The sequence below is a fragment of the Cervus canadensis genome, chromosome 1, assembly GCF_019320065.1.
Source record: "Cervus canadensis isolate Bull #8, Minnesota chromosome 1, ASM1932006v1, whole genome shotgun sequence".
NCBI lineage: Eukaryota > Metazoa > Chordata > Mammalia > Artiodactyla > Cervidae > Cervus > Cervus canadensis.
In genome coordinates this window covers 6,148,311-6,172,888 of record NC_057386.1, presented here as the reverse complement: position 1 = coordinate 6,172,888, position 24,578 = coordinate 6,148,311, and the positions used below count along the sequence as shown (strand labels likewise).

At 50.6% G+C, this 24,578-nt stretch overlaps 1 protein-coding gene across 2 annotated transcripts; it reads right to left on the bottom strand.

Moving 5' to 3' along the window:
- Positions 1-3,111: 3,111 nt before the first annotated feature.
- Positions 3,112-24,194, bottom strand: LOC122433491 (CMRF35-like molecule 8). 2 transcript variants are annotated; one of them, XM_043456552.1, is made up of 7 exons: positions 23,842-24,194; positions 18,091-18,420; positions 17,213-17,378; positions 13,615-13,784; positions 9,385-9,422; positions 8,843-8,950; positions 3,112-4,757 (listed from the first exon to the last, which is right to left on the bottom strand). In XM_043456552.1, exons 1-7 carry the CDS (start codon positions 23,900-23,902, stop codon positions 4,638-4,640), a joined length of 993 nt encoding a protein of 330 aa, XP_043312487.1. In that variant the 5' UTR covers positions 23,903-24,194; the 3' UTR covers positions 3,112-4,637. The 2 variants fall into 2 exon arrangements, with proteins under 2 accessions (XP_043312487.1, XP_043312546.1); XM_043456611.1 differs by having other exon boundaries at positions 13,615-13,709.
- Positions 24,195-24,578: the final 384 nt, after the last annotated feature.

Sequence of the window (24,578 nt, the reverse complement as noted above, 5' to 3'; positions counted from 1 at the left end):
TGGGGCTTCCCAGGTGCCTCAGTGGCAAAGAATCTGCCTACCAATGCGGGAGATGCAGGAGACTCGGGTTCCATCCCTGGGTTGAGACGATCTTTTAGAGGAGAAAATGGCACCCTTTCCAGTATTCTTGCCTGGGAAGTCCCATGGACAGAGGAGCCTGGCAGGTACAGTCCATGGGGTTGCAGAGTCAGACACGACTGAGCGACTGGGCACTTGAGGACTGATATAGCCTCCTTCACGTCCACCTTTCAAGTCTCGTTGCCAGGACTCCACGTCGCCCAGCTTCAGGGAACACACTCAACACCGTGTTGTATATGAAGGGTTCCAACTACCGTGTGCCATGACCAGGCTTCACAGCTGCATGAGGCCATCTGGCTATTCCTCTGATCGTTTCATAATTTAATATCACTCCTACTAGACTGCAAGCTCTCTGAGAACAGGTATGATGCATCTTTTTCACTACTGTGTTCGTTGCTATATTTTCACTGCTGCATTTAGTAGTATCAATGAGTAGCCAAGGGCTTCCCTGGTGGCTCAGACGGTAAAGAATCTGCCTGCCATGCAGGAGACCCAGGTTCATTCCCTGGGTCGGGGAGATTCCCTGGAGAAGGGAATGGTGACCCACTCCAATATTCTTTCCTGGAGAATTCCAAAGACAGAGGAGCCTGCTGGATTACAGTCTGTGGGGTTGCAAAGAGTTGGACATGACTGAGAGACTAACACTGTGACTTTCATGAGTGTTCAGATAACTTTTGTTGAGCCAGTGACTAGCTGGATGTATACAGACCTGATCAGAACATGTTGGAGGACTTCCAAACCAACATCCCCTCCGTCTGCGAGAATGGTGAAGTTTTAGCAAACATCCCTGGCAAAATAGGAAAAGATTGTGAGCTAGAGCACTATGTCAGTTTGAAATGTAGCTTCCTGTAAGTAGCAGAAACTCCAACAAACCTAAAGATCTTCAGGTTTATCTGTCTCATACAACATAAACGTGGGTACCATTCGGCACCTCACAACAGACCATCAAGATACACAAAGTAACAACACATGGAATCGAAGGGAGACATAGTGTTCTACAATAATAGTTGGAGCCTTCAATATCCCACTCTCAGTATGGACAGAACGACCAGACAGAAGATAAGTAAGGAAATAGAGAGCTTAACAACACAGTAAATTAACTAGATCTCACAGACATAAGCAAAACACTTCAACCCAACACACATATTCTTCTCAAGTGCACATGGGACATTTTCCAGGATAACCAAATATGAGGCCACAAACTAGGTCTTAATAGATTTTAAAAGACAGACATCATACAAAGTTTCTTCTCTGACCAGAACAGGTTGACATTAGAAATAAATAACAAAAGTTAAACTGGATTCTCTTCATTGTTTTTTAATAGCATTTTATTCACATTGAGATGGGGAGGAGCCATGTCTGATGGTTGGCCCAGTTCATATTGTAAAGGCATTACTTGAGGCTTAAAAAGTTTTTTTTTTTCTTACAAGATATTACGTGGTATTATAAGATGGAATTTAAAAAGCTAATTGGCACTGATTATGTAACCAATCAATTTGAGTTTATTCATCTTTCAATAAATACTCGAAAAGGGAAAAAAGCAAAAGTGGAAAATTCACAAACTTGTGAAAATGAAACAGCACACTCATACACAACCAATGGATCAAAGAAGAAATCATAAAGGGAACCAGAAAACACTTAAGATGAATGGAAGCATAAACACCTTCTACAAAAGCTTATGGAACACAATGGAAACAGTGCTAAGTGGGATATTTAGATGCTTACATTAAAAACAAGGGCAAAGATCTCAAATAAGAAAACCTAACTTTACAACTTTAGGAGTTAGAAAAAGAAGGATAAACCCAAAGCTAGCCTAAAAAGTTAGCTTCAGTTCAGTTCAGTTCAGTCGCTCAGTCGTGTCTGACTCTTTGTGACCCCATGAATTGCAGCACGCCAGGCCTCCCTGTCCATCACCAACTCCCGGAGTTTACTCAAACACATGCCCATCGAGTTGGTGATGCCATCCAGCCATCTCATCTTCTGTCGTCCCTTTCTCCTCCTGCCCCCAATCCCTCCCAGCATCAGGGTCTTTTCCAATGAGTCAACTCTTCGCATCAGGTGGCCAAAGTATTGGAGTTTCAGCTTCAGCATCAGTCCTTCCAATGAACACCCAGGACTGATCTCCTTTAGGATGGACTGGTTGGATCTCCTTGCAGTCCAAGGGACTCTCAAGAGTCTTCTCCAACACCACAGTTCAAAAGCATCACTTTTTTGGCACTCAGCTTCCTTCACAGTCCAACTCTCACATCCATACATGACCACTGGAAAAACCATAGCCTTGGTTTTTTTTTGAAGTCCAGATGGACTTTTGTTGGCAAAGTAATGTCTCTGCTTTTTAATATGCTATCTAGGTTGGTCATAACTTTCCTTCTAAGGAGTAAGCGTATTTTAATTTCATGGCTGCAGTCACCATCTGCAGTGATTTTGGAGCCCCCAGAAATAAAGTCTACACTGTTTCTACTGTCTCCCCATCTATTTGCCATGAAGTGATGGGACCAGATGCCATGATCTTAGTTTTCTGAATGTTGAGCTTTAAGCCAACTTTTTCACTCTCCTCTTTCATTTTGATCAGAGGCTTTTTAGTTCCTCTTCACTTTCTGCCATAAGGGTGGTGTTATCTGCATATCTGAGGTTATTGATATTTCTCTCGGCAATCTTGATTCCAGCTTGTGCTTCTTCCAGCCCAGCGTTTCTCATGATGTACTCCGCATATAAGTTAAATAAGCAGGGTGACAATATACAGCCTTTACGTACTCCTTTCCCTATTTGGAACCAGTCTGTTGTTCCATGTCCAGTTCTAACTGTTGCTTCCTGACCTGCATACAGGTTTCTCAAGAGGCAGGCCAAGTGGTCTGGTATTCCCATCTCTTTCAGATTTTTCCACAGTTTATTGTGATCCACACAGTCAAAGGCTTTGGCGTAGTCAATAAAGCAGAAATAGATGTTTTTCTGGAACTCTCTTGCTTTTTCGATGACCCAGCGGATCTCTGGTTCCTCTGCCTTTTCTAAAACCAGCTTGAACATCTGGAAGTTTTCGGTTCACGTATTGCTGAAGCCTGGCTTGGAGAATTTTGAGCATTACTTTACTAGTGTGTGAGATGAGTGCAATTGTGCGGTAGTTTGAGCACTCTTTGGGATTGCCTTTCTTAGCTAAAAGTTAGCTAGTCTGACCTAAAACTATTAAACTCTTAGAATAAAGCATAGGACAAAATCTTCAGAACCTCAGATTTGACAATGATGTCTTGAATATGATCTAAACGGCACAAGCAGCAGCAACAACAAAATGGACAAATCAAACTTCATGAAATGTTGAAATTTTTGTCCTCAAAAGACACCTTCAACAGAGTAAAAATTTGACACACAAAATGAGAGAAAATATTTGCAAATTATATATCTGATAAGACTGAAATATCCAGAATACATAGACAACTCAACAACAAGAAAGAAATCAATTTGAAAATGGGCAAAAAGACTGAATAGACATGTCTTCAGTGAAGATAGACAAATGGCCAATAAGCACGTGAAAAGTGCTCAACATCACTAATCACTGGGGAAATGCAACATTGCAATGAGATACCACCTCACATGCATTAGGTTCGCTACTAAAAAAAAAAAAAAAAAAAAAAGTGTTGGAAAGGATGTGAAGAAACTGCAGACCCGTGGTGGGAATGTAGCATGGTATAGCTACTGCCGGTAACAGTAGAACAGTTCCTCAAAAATTAAAAATAGGTTATCATATGATTCAGAAATTCCTCTTCTGAGTATACACCCAAAAGAATTGAAAGCAGAGTCTCCAAGAGATACTTGTACACCAAGTTCGTAACTTGGATTTTTCACAAGAGCTAAAATATAGAAGCATTCTCTTGACAGGTGAATGGATGGATAAGCATGATATGATATATACATCAATGAAATATTATTCGGCTTCAAAAGAAAGGACTTTTAATACAATTTTGCAGACATACAGCTGCAAAGTTTAAATAATTTTTTTCTTCTCTCTTAAGATAATTTCCATGTTATTAATATCTCTTAGGTTAACAATAATCCCAAGAGTCCAGAGAAGTGAGCCACTCGTTCTGGAGCTGTGGGCAAGCCTCTCCTTTCTCTGGGTCTTGGTCTCCTTGTCTGTAAGAAGAGAAGGACTCAGTCTTCAATGCCTTTGTGTTCTCCTGGCTCTTCACCAGTTCCAACTTCCCAGCAACCCCAGACATTTCCGTGGGGCTGCGGTTTACAAAGCTATTTGTAGGCACCATGCTACAGGAATCACACCTTTGCCTGGAGCCACCTAGAGCTGGGATGAAGCAGAGAAGAGAGGAAAGAGATGTCGAGAGCCAGTGGGATGGAAGGTTTCCCATGGGACCATCCAGAACCGCATTCCCAGACATCCTCAGTGAAGCCAGCCTGGCTGATGGCGCAAGATGGGCAGCCTTGGGGAGCCCAGCTGCCTTGCCAGTCACCATCAAGGGAAGCAGGTGGAGGGAGGTTCGTGGGTGAAGGCCGAGCCCTGGGCCTCCTGTGACCTGCAGAGTCCTCCGGTTGGTAAGGCTGGAAACATGAGCTTATGTCTTCTTAATCACACTGTACACTGGCGTCTCGGAGGGAATCCTGCAGGCCTTGGAATCCTGTCTCTGGGAGTCAAACACCACCGAGGTGTATTGAAGGTTGTCGCTGGGCGGGCCCTGCGGAGACAGAGACCAGAGGCTCAGGGGGAGGCCGGGGAAGTGGGAATCCCAGATTAAGGAAGAGACATCAGAGGGGCGACCTGAGGGAGGCTCCACCATTCCCCACTGTCCTGGCCACTTTCTCTTGCAAAGGCGGGTCTCCAAAATCCTGCCCACCCACCTGCTCCGCCCCCGCCTGATGGAGATGAGATGTGCCAGCCCTGGACCCTTTGCTGCAGGGCTTGCACCTGGACAAACATCTCCTTGAGCAACAAAATCCAAAGAAACTCGAAGGGACTAAACACAACTGCGTACGGGCACTGCTGCTGCTGCTGCTGCTGCTGCTAAGTCGCTTCAGTCGTGTCCGACTCTGTGCGACCCCATAGACGGCAGCCCACCAGGCTCCCTTGTCCCTGGGACTCTCCAGGCAAGAACACTGGAATGGGCTGCCATTTCCTTCTCCAATGCATGAAAGTGAAAAGTGAAAGTGAAGTCACTCAGTCGTGTCTGACTCTCAGCGACCCCATGGACTGCAGCCCACCAGGTTCCTCCGTCCATGGGATTTTCCAGGCAAGACACTGGAGGGGGCTGCCATTGCCTTCTCCTGCATGCATGTACAGTTGGGGCATACTCTGGACTAGAGATACAAAGAGACCAAGAACCCCGACTGCTGCTTTTGAGGAGCAAAAGTGGGGTACTGTGCATGCCCCCTGCATAGAACACCACCCAAGAGGTGGGCAAAACACCTAAGCCACCTTTCTAGCCCCACCCCTGGACACACCCCTACCCTCACTCCATCTAAGGAACCACCGGCCGCCACACCCCTTGGGAAGCAAGCAAGGAAGACTGCTGCTTGTTCTCGCTCCCTCCTGCTCCCTCCTGCTGCAGCAGCGGCCCCAGCAGAACCTCGCCTGAATGTCTTGTCTGGCCTCTGATCAATTTCTATTGATTGGGGAAGGCCAGGAGCCCTGATCACTTTCAAAGACACAGCACAAAGTCCAAGCATCAGAGCTGGGGGAGTGCCTGGGATCTGCTTTGAGGTCATTAGTCACCAAGTTAGAAAAGCTAGGATGTTGCTAGTCCCAGGGCCATGTGTCTGATGCTTAAACCTCCATCTCGTCTTCTCTGACAACCAATCCCTCAACTTCTGCCTAAATTCTTCCACTTAAGGGTGAGTTATGACCCTGCATGGGGTGGGGATGGGAGGCAACCTCTTCCATTATTCCACTTTTCAATGCTGTGCCTACAGCTTGACACACAAGGGCTCATTGGTAAAAATCTAAAAAGCAGAGTTCATACCAAAGAGATGGTGGCAGTAAAACAGTGAAAAACCATCGGCTTTAACATTGGGTGTATGGTACATGTGTGTGCGTGCCTGCTAAGGGGTGTATGGTACATGTGTGTGCGTGCCTGCTAAGGGGTGTATGGTACATGCATGTGCATGCCTGCTAAGTTGGGTGTATGGTACATGTGTGTGCGTGCCTGCTAAGTTGGGTGTATGGTACATGTGTGTGCATGCCTGCTAAGTTGGGTGTATGGTACATGCATGTGCGTGCCTGCTAAGGGGTGTATGGTACATGCGTGTGCATGCCTGCTAAGTTGGGTGTATGGTACATGCATGTGCGTGCCTGCTAAGTTGGGTGTATGGTACATGTGTGTGCATGCCTGCTAAGTTGGGTGTATGGTACATGTGTGTGCATGCCTGCTAAGTTAGGTGTATGGTACATGTGTGTGCATGCCTACTAAGTTGGGTGTATGGTACATGCATGTGCATGCCTGCTAAGTTGGGTGTATGGAACATGTGTGTGCGTGCCTGCTAAGTTGGGTGTATGGTACATGTGTGTGCATGCCTGCTAAGTTGGGTGTATGGTACATGCATGTGCGTGCCTGCTAAGGGGTGTATGGTACATGCGTGTGCATGCCTGCTAAGTTGGGTGTATGGTACATGCATGTGCGTGCCTGCTAAGTTGGGTGTATGGTACATGTGTGTGCATGCCTGCTAAGTTGGGTGTATGGTACATGTGTGTACATGCCTGCTAAGTTAGGTGTATGGTACATGTGTGTGCGTGCCTACTAAGTTGGGTGTATGGTACATGCGTGTGCATGCCTGCTAAGTTGGGTGTATGGTACATGCGTGTGCATGCCTGCTAAGTTGGGTGTATGGAACATGTGTGTGTGTGCCTGCTAAGTTGCTTCAGTTGTGTCCAACTCTGTGTGACATGGACTGTAGCCCGCCAGGCTCCTCTGTCCATGGGATTCTGCAGGCAAGACACTGGAGTAGGTTGCCATGCCCTCCTCCAGGGGATCTTCCCCACCCAGGGATGGAACCTGTGTCTCTTATGTCTCCAGCATTGGCAGGTGGGTTCTTTACCACTAGCGCCACCAGGGAAGCCCATACAGTACATGAAACTGAAGTGAAGTCTCTCAGTCATGTATGACTCTTTGCAACCCCATGGACTGTAGCCCACCAGGCTCCTCCATCCATCCATGGGATTTTCCAGGCAACAGTACTGGAATGGGTTGCCATTTCCTTCTCCAGGGGATCTTCCCGACCCAGGGATCAAACCCGGGTCTCCCACATTGTAGGCAGATTCTTTTATCGTCTGAGCCACCAGGGAAGTCCATATGGTACATTCAATTCAGTTCAGTCGCTCAGTCGAGTCCGACTCTTTGTGACCCCATGAACACCAGGCCTCCCTGTCCATCACCAACTCCCGGAATTTACTCAAACACATGTCCATGAGTCGGTGATGCCATCCAGCCATCTCATCCTCTGTCGTCCCCTTCTCCTCCTGTCCCCAATCCCTCCCAGCATCAGGGTCTTTTCCAATGAGTCAACTCTTCGTGTGAGGTGGCCAAAGTATTGGAGTTTCAGCTTCAGCATCAGTCCTTCCAATGAGCACCCAGGACTGATCTGCCTTAGGATGGACTGGTTGGATCTCCTTGCAGTCCGAGGGACTCTCAAGAGTCTTCTCCAACACCACAGTTCAAAAGCATCAATTTTTCAGTGCTCAGCTTTCTTCACAGTCCAACTCTCACATCCATACATGACCACTGGAAAAACCATAGCCTTGACTAGACAGACCTTTGTTGGCAAAGTAATGTCTCTGCTGTTTCATATGCTGTCTAGGTTGGTAATAGCTTTTCTTCCAAGAAGTAAGCATCTTTAATTTCATGGCTGCAATCACCATCTGCAGTGATTTTGGAGCCCCCCAAAATAAAGTCTGACACTGTTTCCACTGTTTCCCCATCTATTTCCCATGAAGTGATGGGACCAGATGCCATGATCTTAGTTTTCTGAACGTTGAGCTTTAAGCCAATTTTTTCACTCTCCTCTTTCACTTTCATCAAGAGGCATTTTAGTTCTTCTTCACTTTCTGCGATAAGGGTGGTGTCATCTGCATATCTGAGGCTATTTATATTTCTCCCAGCAACCTTGATTCCAGCTCGTACTTCCTCCAGCCCAGCGTTTCTCATGATGTACTCTGCATATAAGTTAAATAAGCAGGGTGACAATACACAGCCTTGACGTATTCCTTTTCCTATTTGGAACCAGTCTGTTGTTCCATGTCCAGTTCTAACTGTTGCTTCCTGACCTGCATACAGGTTTCTCATAATAGGTGCTTAATAAATGCTGTACTTTATTGACTCTTGATTATCCACTGGCCATTCCAAAAGCCCCTTCATCTCCCACCTGACCCCTCAGCCACAAGGACACCAAGGTCTGGCGAAATCTACACTTTCTTCATTTTCTTTTCTTTTTTAAGGTTTTTTTTGATGTGGACCTTTTTTACAGTCCTTATTGAATTTATTACAGTATTGCTTCTGTTACACGTTTTGGTTTTCTGGTCGAGAGGCATGTGGGATCCTCGCTCCCCAACCAGGGATCAAACCTGCACCCCCTGCATTGGAAGGCCAAGTCTCAGCCACTGGACCGGCAGAGGCGTCCCCAACGCTTGGCTGGTTTTCTGTGTATCCTCGTTCTGCAGAAGCACAAGGGATCGATCGAGCCCCTCTCCCCTCCCTGCCTGCCAGACCCCACATGGCGATGCCTCTGCCACGGCCCACAGCCCCCAGGATGGGAGCTGGGCCCTTGCACTCACCACTGTGCTATATTCCACCTCCACCCGCGTGGGTTGAATGGGCTTTCCTGAAAGGGGCCTCGTCTGCAGCTCCAGATTCGCATAGCAGGGCTCAGTCTGCTCAGCAGCCTGGAGTGGACAGGAGTGCAGGGTTTGGATGGGTGTCCACAGGCCCCTCCGCAGCCCAGCGTAGAGAGGCCCGTGTCCCTGCAAGCATCTCCCCTCCCACTCTATGCTCTGGGTGCCCCAGCCTTCCCATCCTGCCTTCCGCCTCCCCCACGCAGGTCCTCTCTGGGGCGTGTTAGAATGGTCAGGTCAACAGCTGGGCTGGAGGACCCTCCCTCCCTCCCCCTCCCCTGGGAGGGAACAGACTGGCCAGAGCTCATGATGACCCAGCGACCAGACCGCCCAGGCGTTGTTCTTCCGGCTCTAGGTGAGCACCTCGCTCTATCCGTGTGGGATCCACGCGGACCTCCACCGGCTAACGGGACAGATCGGGTCCCCAGCATCTCCTGTGCACCTCGCAGCCACCCGGATGCGCCCCCTGCGTGAACCCTCCTTACCTGACTACGGCTCTGGGGCGGCTCTGGTTTCTCTCCAGCTAAAGAGGCAAGAGAAGAGGAAGGAGACTGAATCCTAGAATGAGCAGGATGCGGATCGTGGAGGAGAGCCTTTCCCTAGAGACTTCAGCCCGGGGGACCTATCGCTTCAGGCCAGCAGCACGGTGGGAACTCAAGGGTGTGTTGAGTGGGTGAATTAGTGAATGAGGAAATGAATGAATGAACAAGCAGGAAGGCTCCAGCTAGGGTAAAGGGGATCAAACAAAGGTGGTTCCCAAAACAGCCACTCATAAAAATGTTCCTCAGGGATTTCCCTGGTGATCCAGTGGTTAAGACTCCACGCTTCCAGGTGAGAGAGATGAGAAAGTAAGGGCACTCATTTAACAGGAAATGTCTGCATGATGAACAAGATCTGGAGATCTTTTTTTCAACAATATAAACACACTTGACACTACCGAACTGTAAACTTAGAAATGGTTAAGATAACAAATTTGATAAGTATTTCTTTTTTTACCAATTGAAAAAATGCAGTTTTGCAGGCCCCACTGCAGCCGTGCTGAATTATCAACATTGGGGATGAAGTCCAGCTGTGTTTTAACAAACCCTAAAATTTTTTTAAATAAAATAATAAAAAGGAAGTGACCTTGCAGAGACCTAGAGCATCAAACCATGCAAAGTTTATCTGCTGTGACCCCCTGGCCCGGGGTCAGCCCCTCCCAGACAGGAAGCCCTGTCCGCTCTGAGGAATCCCAGCTCAGGTCGCAGAGCCTCCTGTTTCTGGCACCTGCAATGTGGCGTCCAGGTCCTGCCTCTGAGCGCGGCTCTGCGCTTCCCTGGGGCTTTCACCCGGGGCCCCGGGAGCTGAGGGTGGGGGAGGTGATGCCCACGCACCAGAGCGCCCTTGATCTAGGATCTCCGCCAGGCAGCTCCAGAGCCTGCTGGATGCTGCAGGAGGAGACGCTGTCCAGCCTCAGGGAGGGAGTCCCAAAGTCAGCGGTGAGATTCCCAGAGTCAGGAGACACGAGGTCATGGACGACAGAGGCGTCTGCTGAACCTCACCGATTGGCTCGACAGGCTGTGCAGCCAGGGGCGCTGAGGTATGAACATGTGCGTGTGTGCTAAGTCACTTCAGTCATGTCCGACTCCGTGTGACCCTGTAGACTGTAGCCTGCCAGGCTCCTCTGTCCATGGAATTTTCCAGACAAGAATACTGGAGTGGGTGGCCATTCCCTTCTCCAGGGGATCTTCCTGACCCAGGGATCCAACTCACATCTCACGTCTCCTGAATTGGCAGGCAGATTCTTTACCACTAGCGCCACTTGAGATATGGACATATTTTCAGATGCTGTGGGCCAGCTCCTTACCATCCTCTGTCTCCTCGACTCAGACAGATTTGATGGGAAGGAGGGAAAAGGCTGGTGAGGAAGAGATGGGAGTCCACCCCGGGGAGGCAGGTGACATGGAGGGAGCTGGGTGGCAGACAGCTGAACAGGGAGCCCGCTGAAGGCGCCAGTCTACCCTGGCCATGACGGGGTCCTCAAGCGCCCAGCACAGGGCCTGGAACACACTAGGAGCTCAGGACAGCTTCGCTGTGTGATCGAGTGAATGAATAAGGGAATGACGAGAGTGGGCTCAGGGGAGGAACCATGGATGAGCACAGAGCAGGGGTCAGGCTGGGGCCAGCAGGGCCACCAGGGGTCACTAACCCTAACCTTAACCCCAGAGGCAGCCGGGAGACAGGTGCTGAGATGCCAAGCAGGGGAGAGACAGAGGCTACATGAACACAAAGCCTTTCTCCCGTTAAACAAAGATCCCTTGACGAGGTGTAACCCATCCACACAAGTCAACTCTGCACTCAAGGGATTTGGAGAAGATTATTAGCAGGGAAAATCATAAGGTTGAAAAGTGGAATTACAGGACTTCCCTGGTGGTCCAGTGGTTAGGAATCCAGCTGCCAATGCAGGGGACACAGACGGGTTCGATCCCTGGTCCTGGAAGATCCCACATGTTGCTGGGCAACTGAGCTTGACCTGCCACAGCTACTGAGCCCAAGTTCTCCAACCAGAGAAACTGCCACAGCGAGAAGCCCGTGCACCGCCGCGAGAGAAAGCCCGCACGCAGCAACGAAGACCCAGCACAAGTCAACAAAAAACATAATTTTAGTTAAAAAAATGAAAGTGAAATTACATATGGAGCAAACATTTTAAGGAGTCAGATTTGCAAGAGACCGTAAGGATGTGACTCAGCCGTCTGTGGCTGGTTTTCTCTGGGCGGTGCAAGTTCTTCTTTTTATTTATTAGGGTGAATTTCCTTCCTTCTCTGTGTTTTACTTCTTTTTCCCATTTTCTACAGCAATCACACACCCCATTTTTAAAGGGGAGGGGCGCTTTTTAGGTGAAAGGGCACCTTGGAGATCGCTGGGACCCACAGATCTGAGGCAACCCAGGCTGGGAAAAAGCCCATGTGGTAAGCAGTATGGGCTAAAGTTTCAGGAGATGGTTCCCAGAAGCGATATGGGAACAGCAGATGGGGAAGAGGAAGTGGTTTTCTTTCCATCCATCAAGCATACGTATGTTGAGGTTGATTTTGCGGCTAAAGGCCGGAGATGTGCTGGAGGGAGGAGCTGGGCCCCACGGGGATGCTGGAGGTGAACGAGTCAGGCGGGGTCCCCCCTTTTGCTCCCAGGAAAAACCAATGCCCAGTCTAGCTCTGCAGGTGTGGAGCAGAGCCACCGGGGTCTCACTGCAGCCCTGAGAGGCTCAGCATCGGTAATTCTGAACAAGCATCCCCTCTGCCCAGGTACTCTGCGCAAATGGAATTAAGAACTTAGTCCAGGAAGGAACCCTGAGGCTCACACCCACTTCAGCAGAAAGCTGCTCTCCTATAGGAGTCAAGTACAAACCGGCCCTCGCCCTGGGCGCCTGCCGTCCACCTCTGCAAGGACCAAATCCAGTGTTGATGCAGCTGCTAACCTTCAACACCCCCTGAAAGGAGTTCAGGGTGGGGAGCGGGAATGAGGCACCCGCGTGCCAGGTAAACGGGCAGGACTGGTCTTCAGAGAGTCAGATATTCTCAGGAGCTGATTTTTATGAGCCCAGTCCTTGCCTCTCCCCATATCTAGAAAAGCACGAACATCCTTCATGGTGACAAGTGTTCCCTGTGACTAGCAGAAGCTTCTCGAGACTAATAGAAACCTTCTGGAAAAACGTGTGTTTGATTGCATGTGTTCCTCCCCCTTCACCAAAATCACTGATACGCTGACCTTTCCCCGCCTCCTGAATCTTTGGAGCAGTTTCTCAGAGCTATCTAAGGTGCTGTCTCCCGGGCTGCAGTCCCCATTTTGCCCCAGATAAAACCTAGCTCGCAACTCTCACGCCCACCAGCAAGGTCACAGGGTCACTGGTTTCTCTGTTCTCCTATGTATTTAATTTGCTCAAGTGTTTACTGAGCCTCTACTTACTGAGGGCCAGACAGGATGCTGGGGGTGTCTTATTTTCTCTCTTTTAATCTGAGCTCAGAGGAGAGCGGCTGGACCACAGGCTGCCTAGAGCTCCCCGGGCCCCACTGTGATGATACTAAATAATATTAAATAATATATTCACTCAACACACACTGCTCCTGTGTCTCCTTGGGTAAGGGTCTCTGATCTTAACGAGCTGCATGGGCTGGTAGGCAGGCAGCCTAGGAAGCAGGTGTGACAAACTGGTGAGACAAGGGCTTTGAGGGCGGAAGAACAGAGGTTCACCCAGAAAGGGTCCCCGAGCTGCTCTTTGGGGGCCAGGAAGAGGTCCTAGAGGAAAGGAAGCTGAGAGCAGCATGTAGGGCCGCAGGAGTGAGCCGGCGAAGGGCAAGTGCCCAGAGCAAGCGCAGAGGAAGTTGAGAAACCGCTGCCTTGCAGAGTGTAAGGATGGGCTGACTGCCAAGGGCCTTGACCGTGCTGGGCAGGCCTGGACTTTGGAGGCTGTAGGAAGTCTCGGAAGGGTTTAGACGGAAGAGGGACTTTGCTTCACGAGCAGCTACCCCGACTCTGCCGTGGGAAAGGCCTCTTGCCTTAAAGTCACCTCCTCTCAGCCACACCAGGGACACTCCCTCCGGGGCCAGCCCTCTGGGGTCGCCCGGGCCATGTAGTCCCAGGGGAGAAACAGCTGATGACCCTCCTGGAAACCCGGACACATTTCCTCTAGGACCAGAGCGGTGCGGTGCGGTGTGGGCGAGTGTGGGGAGCTCACTCACCTTTGACCCGTCTCTGAACCATCCTCCAGGCCAGCAGCGAGACGCCCCCCAACAGGAGCAGCAGAAGCGCTAATGAGATCAGCAGCGCGTGGAGCCTGAGGGGAGACAGGGTGGGCTGCATGGGGCAGGAGGTCCTGCTTTCCCGCGCTTGTTCAGTAGATGAGCTCCCACTAAAAAAAAGGCAGACAGCGTAAAGCCTCCTTTTCATCCCCTGTCTACCTAAATCCCCCCACAGACACACACGGTACACCTAAGAACCTTCCAGAGCCTCTTTATTCAATACAAGAAAATACGAATATACATTATTTTTGTGTATGTCCTTTTTTCACATAAAAGAGGCATAGTGTGAACCATGGGTCCCCATCCCCTGGGCCATGGACCAGTGCCCATCAGAGGACTGTTAGGAACCTGGCCACACAGCAGGAGGTGAGCACCTCCCCGTTCACCAGCACCCCACATCTCTCTTGTTACTGCCTGAACCATCCACCCCCATACCCGTCCGTGGAAAAGCTGTCTTCCACAAAACCGGTCCTTGGTGCCAAAAAGTCTGGGGACCGCTCTTATAAACACTGTAGTTCAGCTGCTCAGCCATGTCTGACTCTTTGCGACTCCAGGGACCGCAGCACGCCAGGCTTCCCAGTCTTTCACCGTCTCCTGGAGCTTGCTCAAACTCATGTCCATTGAGTTGGTGATAAACACGAGTTTTTTACTTCACAATGCATCTTGAAGATCTTTCCATGTCACTACATAGAGAAGTTCCCTGTGGGTTTTTCTTTTCATAGTTGCATAGTATTCCATTGCTTGGACAGACCCTACGTTATTTAACTCTTCCCTCTCCGTGGGCATTTCTCCCAGTATTTTGCAAGTACAAACATGGCTGCAAAAACATCTCCTTGAAACTCTACCGGTTCACACTTGGACAGCAGCAGCTGCTTTCCTGGGGAACTGACACAACTCCCCTGCTTGGGCCCCTTCTTTTATATCTAACTTGCCTCCATAATGTTCTAGTCTTTTTTCTTAAAGATGCACCCCACCCCCTGCAAATTGCACAGGCTTCAGCTATACAAAACCCAGCTCTGGGGCTTCCCTGGTGGTTCAGTAGTGAAGAATCCACCTGCCAATGCAGGGTTCGGTCCCTGGCCCAGGAAGATCCCACATGCTGAGGAGGGAGTAAGCCCGGGCTCCACAACTACCGAGCCTGTGCTTAGAGCCTGCGCTCCATGACTGGAGAAGCCACTGCAGTGAGAAGCCGAGCACAGAGACTAGAGAGTGAGCAGCACTCTCTGCAACTAGAGAAAAGCCTGTGCAGCAACAAAGACCCAGCACAGGAAAAAATAAATAAACAGACAAAGAAAATTACTGTTTAAAAAGCCCAGCTCCATTCCCCAGCTGTGCATCTGCAGATCGTTTCTGGAGGTGGCATGTTTGGGGCCTGAATCTCACCTTGCCTGATATAAAGATTGTCCCCTGGATTGTCAGGAAGCCAGTGAAGGGGTCTTGGGGTGTCGGATAATAAAGAATCTGACTGGCCTTTGCCTCTGGCTCCTGGAAGGGAGGCTCTAAATCCTTGGGGTTTTCCTAGTAATAGGAGCACCTTTGTGATTCACAAGCCCCTTGGATCTGCCTGAGATTTTGCCTGACTCAGGCTGGGAGCTGGTCACCAGAAGGACCAGCCATGTGATGAGAGATTTGGGGCTCTGAGCCAGCCTGACCTTCAGGGAAGTGGAAAGGGGTGTTGGGGGTTGATGTCAGTCATGTGGGCAATGATTCAATTAGTCATGTCTGTGCAATGAAACCCAAGTAAAGACTACGGACACCAAGACTTGGAACTTCCTGGTTGGTGAACACATCAAAGTCCCGGGAGGGTGATGCCCCCAACTTCACTGGGAAAAGGCACAGAAACTGTAGTCAGGACCCTCCCAGACCTTGCCCTACGTGCCCCTTCACTGACTGGTCCTGACCTTTATGCATGCGTGCTGAGTCATTTCAATCATGTCTGACTCTTCGCAACCCCATGGGCCGTAGCCTGCAGCCGTAGGCTGGACCCCAGGGACTGTAGCCTTCATGGTTAGGCTCATCTGCCCATGGGGATTCTCCAGGCAAGAATACTGGAGTGGGTTGCCATGCCCTCCTCCAGGGGATCTTCCCAACCCAGGGAACAAACCCAGGTCTCTTATGTCTCCTGCATTGGCAGGTGGGTTCTTTACCACTAGGGCCTCCTGGGAAGTGCCCTGACCTTTATACTTTGTGATAAAGCTATATGTATAGCACTTCTCTACATTCTGTGAGTTACCTAAGCAATTATCAAGGCCAAGGGGGTCATGTATCCAGCTGATCAGAGATGTGATGATCTGAGCATCCCCCAAGTGCTCTGAAATCAGGCCGTCTTATAAGACTGAGCCTCACGAGTCTCACAGGATGCTGGAGTCTGTGCTGACTCGCAGGTGGTCAGTTCTGGAATCGACTTGCAGGGCACCAGGTGGTGTCAGAATAGGGAGTCTTGGGCTTCCCTGGTGGTCCAGTGGTTAAGAATCTGCCCGACAATGCAGGGGACACAGGTTCGATCCCTCATCCAGGAAGATCACACATGCCACGGGGCAACCAAGCCCATGCACCACAACTCAGGAGGCGCCGGTGGTAAAGAACCTGCCTGCCAACGCAGAAGACACGAGAGACGCAGGTTCAACCCCTGGGTGGGGAAGATTCCCCGGAGAAGGGCATGGCCACCCACTCCAGTGTTCTTGCCTGGAGAATCCCATGGACAGAGGAGCCTGGCGGGCCACAGTCCACGGGATTGGAAAGAGTTGGACACGACTGAGCAGCTAACACACACCGCAACTGCTGAGCTTAGGCTCTAGAGCCCACGCTCTGCAAGAAGAGAAGCCACCACAATGAGAAGCCCTTGCGCCGGAACTGGAGAGTAGCCTCCACTTACTGCAACTAGAGAAAGCCCCAGTGCAGCAATGAAGACCCAGCGCAGCCAAAAATAAATATTGATTACTTTTTAAAACAGAAAAGGGAGTCTGTGAATCCCAGAAATGGCTTCAGACAATATGTATATTTCCAGGGAGAGAAACCATAAATGTCGTCAAATTCTCCTGGGGTTTTTTCCCTCCCCCTGCCAAAAAAAATGTCGAGAATCACATATTTGGAAGAAAGAATCTAAAACTTCAGAATCATATAAACTAGGCCCAGGAGCCAGCCTGCCTCTGTGACTATATTACCCTGTTGGTCACTTAACCTCTCGGAGCACCCGTTTACTCATCCATAAATGGAGGGTGATGGTGGTGAAGGATTGTAGGGAGATAACATCCAGGTGAAGCTCTGAGCACGCGCCTGGTAGGACATCATCTCACCAGCTCTCATTAAATATCGCTTTCCCTCCATCCACCTCCAGCTTCTGCCCGGCCTGATTCCCTCTCAGAGCCCAGGGCAGGTCCAGTGTGGCCCCTACAGACCAAGCTAGGAGACGCAGACCAGCTTCCAGCCTTGGTGCAAAGGGATTCAGAGGCCCCAGTCAACAGGCACAGGGCTCCTGACCAAATAGACCCCAAGGCAGAGGAGGCCCGCCTCCAGGACTCGGCCTAGGGCACCTCACCTCCAGCTCTGCGTGGGCTCCTGTTCCTCCTGGCTGCTGGCACTGTGGGTGGTGCCCTCTGTGGCCAGGGTGGTGAACGACACAGTTGAAACTTTGGTTGTGATTGTCGAGGTCTTGGCTGTGACAGCAGGTCGGGTTGACCTTGGCGTTGGTGGTGCCGATGGTGCTGAAATACAAATCAGACTCAGGGAGCCCCTCTGACTCTCCCACGACACCCCTCCCCGATACCCTTCTTGGTTGATTTCACTCAGGAAGGGGGCAGGATGGAGGACCCCGCAGCCAGGACCCTCCCGGGGCAAGTGACCGTTTCTGAACAGGACACGGGTATCACCCGCAACAGCCCTGATCCCATCCCCACGATGAGGTCAGGGTCCTCTGGAGGCCCCGGAGTCACCCTCACCCCCAATCTTCACCCCCCGCCACCAAGTCCCAGCCACATGCGGCTTGCCAGAGACGGCTGCCTGGACTGAGGTCTTGTTAGCGCTCCCACTGTGTTCATTAGCTACGCCCCGCCCGCCGCCTCCCCACTCAGCTCCCACCTTCCCCCGCACGGCTTCCTGGGTTTCCGCGGGGAGGCCCACGGCGCCCTCCTCTCTCAGTTGTACACCCCACCTCTCCGCCTCCCCTTTCCCGACAAGCACCTTCTCATCGCTCAAGACCGCGGGAACGTGCCAGCGCCCTGTCTCTCTGTCTCACACACACACACACACACACACAATATATATACATACACCTACACACACGTACACACACACGTGTGCGTGCACACACACAGAGTTTGCTCTCTGATGTGATTTCTGCCGTGGCAATTCCAACCTGAGACTGTTCAGGTGACCTTGCTGCTGCTACAGGGGGAGTTAGGGCTGTGCATGGCTCACCTGGGATCACAGACACCTCCACCTGGAAGGTGGGGTCCAATGAAAGTGGCACATCGATCCCACATCCATACTTTCCCTCATCCTCCTCTCTGAGGCTCTCCAAGGTCACTGTGAAGGTGAGGTTTCCAGGATGGTCTTTGATGGACACGCGGTCCATCCTCACTTCTCTCTCTGACTCTCTGGTCTCCACGATCTTCCACAATAACATACATGGGGATTTGCACCAGTATTTGGAATTGTTGATGAATTTCTCCCCGTACCGACACTCCACGCTCAGGGATCCCCCCAAGATGCCCGTCACTCTCTTGGGGCCGCTCAGGGACAAACAGCCTGGAAAACACAACCGAGTCCAACTCCACCAGGTGGACCTGGGTCAGGACGCCCTGGGAGTCACCCCCAAAAGTTCCCCCATCTCACGCTAGCTGCCCCGCATCAGCCTGAAAACACCTTGAGAGTCTGCCCCTTCCACTTTGTCACCCCTAAGACCACAGCTGCACTTTCCTCCAGACCCCAACTTTCTTTCCTCTGCCCTTCCAACCTCTCACCCACCAGGGAACTCCCACTTCCCAGCTTGTCAGGATGCCCCCAGCCCGGAGCAGCTCAGTCACCTAAGAACCGCTCATAGGCCAATGTGTTCCCACCAAGAGGGTGTGGACCGAGGCAGAGAGAGGTCTGCCAGATGGTTCACAGAAGCACCGGCCATGCTTGGCAAATTTCGTGCATGAAAAATCATCTGCGCACACACACACAGTTTACTGACAGCCTTCATCTCATCCTGGGCCTTACTTCAGCCTGCCCAGCTCCTGTTGACTTAATTTTCAAGGAAGCTCATGTTTTATTTCTGAGATTGGGGTCTGCCATTGTCCCAGAGAGTCCACCGCTATGGAGCTGGGGGACTAGGGTGACGTGTGTGACATTAATGCTGGCCACCAAGCCGAGCACACCCCACCCCCGGCCCTGGCCCCTGCGGATACCGCTCCTCACCAGCCCTGTGATTCTGTGACGGGGCCCCCACAGTGGTGGGAGGTGTGGCTTGTTGTCTTTTGCTAGAGTTAGACGTCTTTAATTTGACTTGGCTTTTCAGGCTCTTAAATCACTTGAAGACACTCGAATGTAAGCCCCTGGGGCCTTCTTGTATCTTAAAGGTCTACACGTGCCCGGAACATAGTAGGCCCTCAGCAAACACTTGGGTGTGAGCACCTCCCCCAGCCCACACAGCTCTCCATTGGTAGTTGCCCAAAGCTGACCACAAGCTCCCATCCTCCCATTCCTGGGAGGCCATCAGGGGGTCTTATTCTGGCCTGGGTGGCAGATGCCCCGCAGAGAAGCCTTTTCCAGCCCCATCATGGGTGTGATGTTTCCTGAGATGCTCCATAGCCAGGGCCAGGGTGGCGTGGAAAGGGCATCAGAAGAATCTGAGTTTTAGTCTCAGTTCTATGACAAGTCTGCTGTGTGTTCTGAGACCAGTTACTTAACTTCTCTGAGCTTCAGAGGCCTCATTGGTAACGTGGTGATGATTGGTAAGCCTCACAGGACATTTGGGAGTATTGAATGAGATAATGGGCATGAAAAGCCTGGAGAATAATATCAGATTGAACCACATGAAGTTGCTGGTATTCCTCTGTTTCTGACCAAGAAAACCGACATTTCAGAAAATTCAGTCTAATGAAAATAGATAACCCTCTGTCCACCTGAATTAAGACATGAAAATAAAATAATCACAGAGACAGAGAAAATGAAAATTAAAAAAAAATGGCCCTTTGTAGAAATTCTGTACAGAGAATTCCCTGGAGGTCCAGTGGTAAGGACTCTGCTTTTTCACTGTTAAGGGTCCAGGTTCAATCCATGGTCAGAGAACTATGATCCCACAAGCCATGCAGTGTAGCCAAAAAAAGAAAAAAGACATTCTCTACAGAGAAGTGTGTAAATCTGGATGAATGTGTGGTTTTCTAGAAAACAAAAAATCAGTAAAATCGACACATACCGAGTGCTCAACAGATAAATGTCCCAGCCCTTCCTTCGTTTAAGACGTCGCTCCTGCTGCCCACATCCAGACTCCAGGCCCTGTGTCCCCTCGACTGTGAATCCTCATCTTTCCAGCCTGGCTCTCGGCTCCCCTGCCTGGCCCGGGTCCCCCCTTCACTCCTCCACCCTCGGGACCCAGCCCTCTGCGTCCGGGGTCTGCCTTCCCCTCGCACCGTGTCTGTCTCCTTCTCCCCGTGTCTCTCTGTTCCTCTGTCTCTGTCTTTGTCTATCTCACCTTATCCCTCTCTGTGTGTGTCTGTCCGTCTGCCCTTCTCTCTCTCCATCTGTCTCTCTCACTTTCTGTCTCTCTGTCTCTCATTATCTCTCTCTGTCCCTCTGTCTACGTGACTATCTCTGTCTGTCTGCCTCTTTATCTGTCTCTGTCTCTTCTAACAGGATGTTCCTCTGTTTTCTTAGTGTTTTACTTCAGAATCACAAAATCTCATCCCCCTAAATCCCAGACAAACGAGTGAACCATCCAGCACAAGAAGTGGAGAGGAACCGGCGCATTCACACCCCACCCAGGAGAGAGAGGAGAACCAGAGCCGAAGTTACTGAACCAGGACACAGAAGAACAATGGGACTAGTGTATACGCCGGAAAGCTGATTTTTCATTTGGGAGAAACAAACAACAAAATAGACATTCTTGTGTGTAACCAGATCAAGAAAAAATAAAAAGATACACATAAACAATTGAAAAGAAAAATAGGGTAAACCGCAAGCCTCTACAAAAATGTCTGTACACTTGGACAAAACTGGTGATTTTCTCTTCATTTAAAAAAAAAACATTTATTTATTTGTGTAGTTCAGCTGGGTCTTAGTTGCCACACTTGGGATCTTTAGTTGCGGCATGTGGGATCTAGTTCCCTGACCAGGAATTGGACCTGGGCCTCCTGAATTGGGAGCATGGAGTCTTAGCCACTGGACCATCAGGGAAGTCCCCCAGACTGGTGATTTTCTAGGAAAGTATACATTACCGATATTAATCCAGAATAGATTTTTTAAAAATGTAGACCAGTACCTATAAGTGTCAGCAAGGAGTCCTTTCCCAAAGACAACTATGTGAAGTGATATGGCAATTATTTCACTGTGTGTACATGTATCAAAACATTACTATAATTGTACACCATATATATATACACAATTTTTACTTGTTAATTATGCCTCAATAAAACTGGAAAGAAAAGAGAAGAAAGAAGTTCTTTTTTCTTTCTGTTCCAAAAATTGAGGAGCAAAACTCAGTTTCACAAGTTAATTCTCTCAAAACTTTCAAAGACCAAACAATCCCAATTTTATTTAAACATCTACAGAGAATAAGAAAACAGGAAAAACGTCCTAATTCTTATCATACATGCTTAGTCACTCAGCTGTATCTGACTCTTTGTGACGCTATGGACTAAAGCCTGCCAGGCTCCTCTGTCAATAGGATTTTCCAGGCAAGAATGCTGGAGTGGGTAGCCATTCCCTTCTCTCAGGGATCAAACTCAGGTCTCCTGCATTGCAGACAAATTCTTTACCATCTGAGTCTTCAGAGAAGCCCATTCTTATCATGAAGTCAGTATAATGTATATCAAAGACTAAAATCTGGCCAAATATCTTAATATAATTCACCTCTTGAATAGTTCAAAGGAAAAAGAAAACTATAGTCACACTGTGGCAATATTGTGGATTTGATTCCAGACAACTGTGCACCCTCAGCCACTTCAGTCTCGTCTGACTCTCTGTGACCCCCTGGACTAGAGCCCACCAGGCTCCTCTGTCCGTGGGATTCTCCAGGCAAGAACACTGGAGCGGGTTGCCATCTCCTCCTCCATCCAGACAATCATAATAAAGCGAATATCGCGATAAAGAAAGTCACAAGAAGTTTTTGGTTTCCCAGCACATATAAAAGCTATGTTGGGGACTTCCCTGGTGGTTAAGGGGGAAGACTCTGCTTCAACGCATGGGGTGTGGGTTCAATCCATGGTTGGGGAACTAAGATCCCACATGCTGCACAGCCGAAAGAAAAAAGCGATGCTTACGTTATACTCCGGTCTATGAAGTGTGCAACAAATAGCATTACGTCTTACAAACAATTTACATACCTTAATTTAAAAATATTATACTCTATCGCTAAAAAAAATGCTATGCATCATCTGAGTCTTCAGTGAGTCATAATCTTTTTCTGGTGGAGAGTTTGAAATTTTGCAGGAATTACCAAAATGTGACAGAGACACAAGGGGAGGAAATGCTGTTGGAAAAATGGAGCCAATAGACTTGGTCGAAGCAGGGCTACCTCAAAATTCAACTGGGAAAAGGCAGTGTCTGTGAAGCTCAACAAAGCAAAGCGCAAGACGAGGTGTGGCTGTAACCGTCTCAGGGCTGCAGTGAGTGCTCATTCGCTCAGTCGTGTCCGACTCTCTGTGACCCCGTGGGCTGTAGGACCCCAATCTCCTCTGTCCGTGGGATTCTCCAGACAAGAACACTGGAGTGGGTTGCCATGCCCTCCTCCAGGGGATCTTCCCAACCTAGGGATCGAACCCAGGTCTCCCACATTGCAGGAGGATGCTTTCCCTGGAGGCTCAGACAGTAAAGAATCGTCTAAATAGATCACGAAAAAGCACCTGGCTCCTGCTGCTGCTGTTTTTAAAAACACAGGCGATGCCCCCTTTACACTAAACAGAAACACTGCACGTCTGCCCAGGAAGGGACCAGGCAGGCATGACCACCGCCGCCGCGGTCCTGGGCCTCGTGGGACGAGCCCGTGACCAGTGAGAGAGGAAACCAGAGAAACAGTGAACCCTCCACCCAGGCAGAGCCTGTGAACACACGAGAACCCCGGAGAGAGACAGTAGAAAAATGAGTCATGAGAAGGTGACCAGTTTCTCTGCGGTAATGAACCTGCCTACACAGGAGACGCAGGAGACATGGGTTCGATCCCTGGGTCAGGAAGATCCTCTGGAGGAGGAAATGGCAACCCACTCCAATATTCTTGTCTGGAGAATCCCCATGGACAGAGGAGCCTGGCGGGCTACAGTCTATGGGGTCCAAAGAGTCAGGCACGACTGAATAAGCGTGCAAGGATGAAACAAGATTGCAAGAGCTGTCTGAGAGCCGAGAACGCTTCTGGAGGCCCAGGAGAGAAATCGTCACAAGGAAGCCCTCTCCTCCAGGGAGCAAAGCCTCCTCCTCCCTTTCCTGAAGCTGCTCTGCCCTCCCACCTCCTGTCCCCTCCACCTCGCCTTCCCCGATGGGTTGGGAATCCCCGTCTCCCTTCCTTGGAGACCACCAGCCCCGTGGTCCTTAGGTTCTGGTCCCCCGAGCCACCCTGGCTATTCATTCACCTCCATGACCCTGAGACCAGGGCCAGCCCCTGCCTCATCCCCATGCTTCCTCCACCCCCTGGACCCATGATCCAGAGGGCGCCTCCTGTCAACGAGCGTGTCCTGGGTGTGCCCGGCGGTCACCCTGCCACCCACTCTGGTACGCCCTGCCTTTTGCCCTCCTTCCTCTAATAATTCATCCCCAAACCTTCGGCAAAGCCCCTCCTCCGTGTCCCACTGTGGCTCCTGCAAGGCTAGACAGATGCAGAAGGAGAGACGGACACTCACCCCTGCCCTCCAAGGATGAGGTCCATCTTAAGCGGTGGACGGACCGTGCCCCAGTCTGAGTCACCCTCCCTGCTTCCATCCCCACCCTCCACCTTCCCCATTCTCTCCCCCCTCCCCATTCCCTGGCAGTCCCCACCTGGGACCCAGAGAAGCAGCAGAGCAGGGGGCAGCCACGTAGCCCGGTGCGGCTGGGCCATCGCTCCAGCACGGACGTTGCCTGCAACAGCGCCGGCCCAGCTGGTCCTGAGGTCTCAGTCCCCCCCCAGGAGGACAGTCAGGGCTGCAGGCTCCCACTTCCGCTTTTCTTCAAGCCTTGCTGCTTCCTTGTTCGGCTTCTTTTCGGTTCTGTTCCTGGAGCTGCTGAGAAGATGGGGGTGGCCGAGGAGCAAGCCTACTGGTGGTGCCTAAGACCCCCGGGGCCGGGTTCTGTAGGTACTTCCGGTGAGGAGACCCTCCCAAGCCCCCAGCTCACCTCCCCTTCCCTCCCACCCCCAGACCATAGGCTGAAGTTCCCGTCTAGCCCAGCTCCTTGGTTTCCCTGTGGTCGGGGTGAGAGCCCTGGGGAGGAGCAAGGCCCCAGGGTGTGTCCCATAGTGTGACCGCCCCAGGGAGCAGCCCTTCCACAAGCCCCCCGGCTCAAGGCCCGCACCCCCAGGTGGCACCATGACCCCCAGAGTCCCTGAGTGATTTCTCACCTTGGAATCCTGTCCTCCACTGGGCCAGAAGGTCCTTGGGCTGTGACCTCCCTTCCCAGGCAGCCCCCACCGGACCCAGCCTAGGGCCGAGCACACAGCGGGACTCAGCAAGCCCGTGTGGACCTCTCCTTTGCCAATCCACGTGGAGCTCAGGCTCCAGATACACACACACATGCTC